The sequence below is a fragment of the Chrysemys picta genome, chromosome 1, assembly GCF_011386835.1.
Source record: "Chrysemys picta bellii isolate R12L10 chromosome 1, ASM1138683v2, whole genome shotgun sequence".
Classification (NCBI taxonomy): domain Eukaryota; kingdom Metazoa; phylum Chordata; order Testudines; family Emydidae; genus Chrysemys; species Chrysemys picta.
Genome location: NC_088791.1, coordinates 350,759,962 through 350,763,621, shown reverse-complemented (window position 1 = coordinate 350,763,621; position 3,660 = coordinate 350,759,962). Strand labels below are relative to the sequence as shown.

Genomic DNA, 3,660 nt, shown 5'->3' with positions numbered 1-3,660 from the left:
CGGGGAGACCGGATCCCAGGCCCCCTTCCGGACCGCTGGGCCCTGGTAATTTGTTCTGGCTTTCAGCTGCCCCTTGTCGGCCCTGCTAATAAGCAATGGTCACATAAACACCACCCTATAACAGAAACCTACTTATCGCTATACTTACCTATATGCCTCCAGATCACATCACACAATCCATTGTCTACAGCTAAGTTCTAAGATACAACCACATTTGCTCAGATCCCTCACACAGAGACAAACACCTACAGAATCTCTATCAAGCATTCTTAAAACTGCAATACCCACCTGGTGAAGTGAAGAAACATATTGGCTGATCCAGAAGGGAACCCAGAAGTCACCTGCTACAAGACAGACCCAACAAAGAAAGTAACAGAACGCCACTAGCCATCACCTACGGCCCCCAACTAAAACCTCTCTAGAGCATCATTAAGGATCTACAACGCACCTTGAAGGACAAACCCTCATTCTCACAGACCTTGGGAGACAGGCCAGTCCTTGTTTACAGACAGCCCCCCAACCTGAAGCAAATACTCACCAACAACTACACACCACACAACAAAAACACCAACCCAGGAACCAAACCCTGCTATAAACCCCGGTGCCAACTCTGTCCACATATATATTCAAAAGACACCATAATAGGACCCATACACATCAGCCACACCATCAGGGACTCATTCACCTGCACATCTACCAATGTGATATATGCCATCATGTGCCAGCAATGCCCCTCTGCCATGTACATTGGCCAAACCAGACAGTCTCTATGCAAAAGAATAAATGGACACAAATCTGACATCAGGAATCATAATATTCAAAAACCAGTAGGAGAACACTTCAATCTCTCTGGTCACTGAATGACAGACCTCAAACTGGCAATTATTCAACAAAACACTTCAAAAACAAACTCCAACATGAAGCTGCAGAACTGGAATTAATTTGCAAACAAGATACCATCAGATTAGGCCTAAATAAAGACTGGGAGTGGTTGAGTCATTACCAAACCTAAACTTAATTTCCCCAGCACTAATTTTTCCTGTTACTCACACCTTCTTGTCAACTGTCTGCAATGGGTCACTCTCTTACCACTTCAGAAGTTATTTCTCCTCGTTTCCTGCTGTTAATTGATTAATCTCGCTAGATTGACCTAATGCTTTGTAAAGCAACCGCCATCATTTCATGTATTTATACCTGCTCCTGTATCTTTTACTTTCTAACCCACAAAAGCTTATGCCCAAATAAATTTGTTAGTCTCTAAGGTGCCAAAAGGACTCCTCGTTTTTGTTTTTGTTTTTTATAGTGGAGATCACTAGCTCATGTCATCTTGGATTTAAGAGTCCATGGTAGAATAGGTGGCCCATATTTTTCATCTCCCATGTCATCACTGCTGGAGCCAGATGATGAACTGACCCTTCACTTGACGAATACCCTAATTATCCTCACACGAAGGTGTTTGCTTTTCACGCTGTACACAATTGGATTCATCACGGGCGGGACGAGCACATGGATATAGCCCAGGGGAATCTGAAGCAAGGGAGAAGAGCCCGTCCCGAATCTGTGTATCACAGACAGGCCGATCATCGGCGTGTAGAAGAGCAGGACGGCGCAGAGGTGGGAGACGCAGGTGTTCAGGGCTCTGAGGCACTCCACATGGGACGTGATGCTCAGCACTGTTTTGAGGATCATCACATAAGAAAGAAAGATGAGCAGCGAGTCCATCCACACCGTAAAGACTGAAACAGACAAGCCATAGATGCTGTTTACTCTGATATCTGAACAAGCCATCTTCATGACGTCCTGGTTTAGGCAGTAGCAATGGGAGAGGACATTGGATCGACAATATCGGAACCGTTGAAGGAGCAAAGGGAGTGGGAGTATTAGAGCCACCCCTCTTAGCACACACACCAGTCCCATCTTGCCTATTCTTGGCAGGGTTAAGATGGAAGCATATCTCAGCGGGTTACAGATCGCGATAAAGCGGTCAAAGGCCATCAACAAGAGCACAGAGGATTCAATGCATTTAAGCAAGTGGATGAAGAACAGCTGGGCAAAACAGGCATCGAGGCTGATCTCTCTAGAGTTAAGCAACAATATACCCAGTGTCGTTGGCATGGTGGATATCGATAAGGCAAGGTCTGTGATGGCCAACATGGAAAGGAAAATGTACATGGGCTCATGGAGGCTTGGATCTGTTTTTATAATGAACAGAATGACTGAATTTCCTACTATCGAAATAATGTACATTAAGCTAAAGGGGATAGAAATCCAGAGATGGACGTCTTCCTGCCCAGGTATCCCAGTGAGAAGGAACACTGCAGAGTTGAATTTGGTGCCATTGACAGATGACATAATGTCCTGGGCAGGGCCAAGGAGTTCTGAACTTTCCTTCCTAAAAGGAAAAAGGACAGGAAACTGGATGATATTGAATGAGACATTTTTCTGCACTCAGTGCAAGTCTAGAGACTCCCAGTAACTCAAACAAGTTCAGCAAAAATATAGTCTTGGGTTTACACAACAAATAGGAAGATAGGCATTGCGAGAGTGGATCAGACCCATGGACCATCTAGCCTAGTATCCAGTGACCGGTTCCAGGTGCTTCAGAGGAAGTGAAAAACACCCTGCAATAGGGTGCTTTGAAATAACCTGCATCCACTAATTAGACAAATTTTGCGGTGCAAATAAGGAAGGTATAGTGCTCATCAAAGAGTTCTTGAAACAATCCTCTCTAATTGGATTTTCTAGTTATCTATATAAACATCCAGTCCCTCTTTGAATCCTGCTAAACTCTTGTCCCCATTGATATCGTGTGGCTGGGAGTTCCACGGCTTAAATGAGCGCTCTGTGATTTTACAATTGTGACTTTCTCACAGACACTCTTTCTGGCTGTCCACTTCTGAGTGTGGTCCATTGTATCATGAGATGTTTGTAAATCCATGGGAAATCCATGGGGAAAATTGTCATTGTATTCATCTTTCTTGCACTGAAGCTATTTATAAAAGTGTTTCATTGCCTCATTGTTTATACATTTTTATTGTTCCGCTCCTGAGAGCATGTCTACATTATGCGCTGGATCGATGGGCAGCGATCAATCCAGCGGGGTTCCATTTATCACATTTAGTCTAGACATGATAAAATCGACCACCGAGCGCTCTCCCGTCCACTCTGGTACTCCACCGGAACGAGAAGCGTAGGTGGAGATGACGGTGGAGTGTCAGCCATTGACTTACAAAAGTGAAGACACCATGGTAAGTAGATCTAAGTACGTCGACTTCAGCTTTATTCACGTAACTTAAGTTGCATAACTTAGATCAATTCCCCCCCGGCAGTGTAGACCTGTACTCAGAGTCCAATTTAAGCCACTGCCTCTCTCCAGTACATGGGATACATGCTTAGGCACAAGTTCTTAATTCAGTAACATTGACTTGAATGGCATCACTCGAGATTTATTTGTATAAATTCAATCAGAACTGGGCTCTTTAACTTTCCCTTACCAAATTCAGACGGTGATACACTCTGACCCCCAAAAATCCCTCCAAGAGCAGCTGAAGTGCATTGCCTGGCCTATGTTGACTGAATCCAGAGAGTTCAATCATCCTACAACCTTCTCTTCATCCTCACAGGGCTTGCATCCTCTCCCCAAGCGACAGTCTATAGATA

At 44.4% G+C, this 3,660-nt stretch overlaps 1 protein-coding gene across 1 annotated transcript; it reads right to left on the bottom strand.

Annotated features, from left to right (window-relative positions):
• Positions 1 to 1,416: 1,416 nt before the first annotated feature.
• LOC101952563 (olfactory receptor 51G2-like) lies at positions 1,417 to 2,352 on the bottom strand. The gene has a single exon (XM_005312749.1). The coding sequence runs from the start codon at positions 2,350 to 2,352 to the stop codon at positions 1,417 to 1,419; it is 936 nt and encodes a 311-aa protein (XP_005312806.1).
• Positions 2,353 to 3,660: the final 1,308 nt, after the last annotated feature.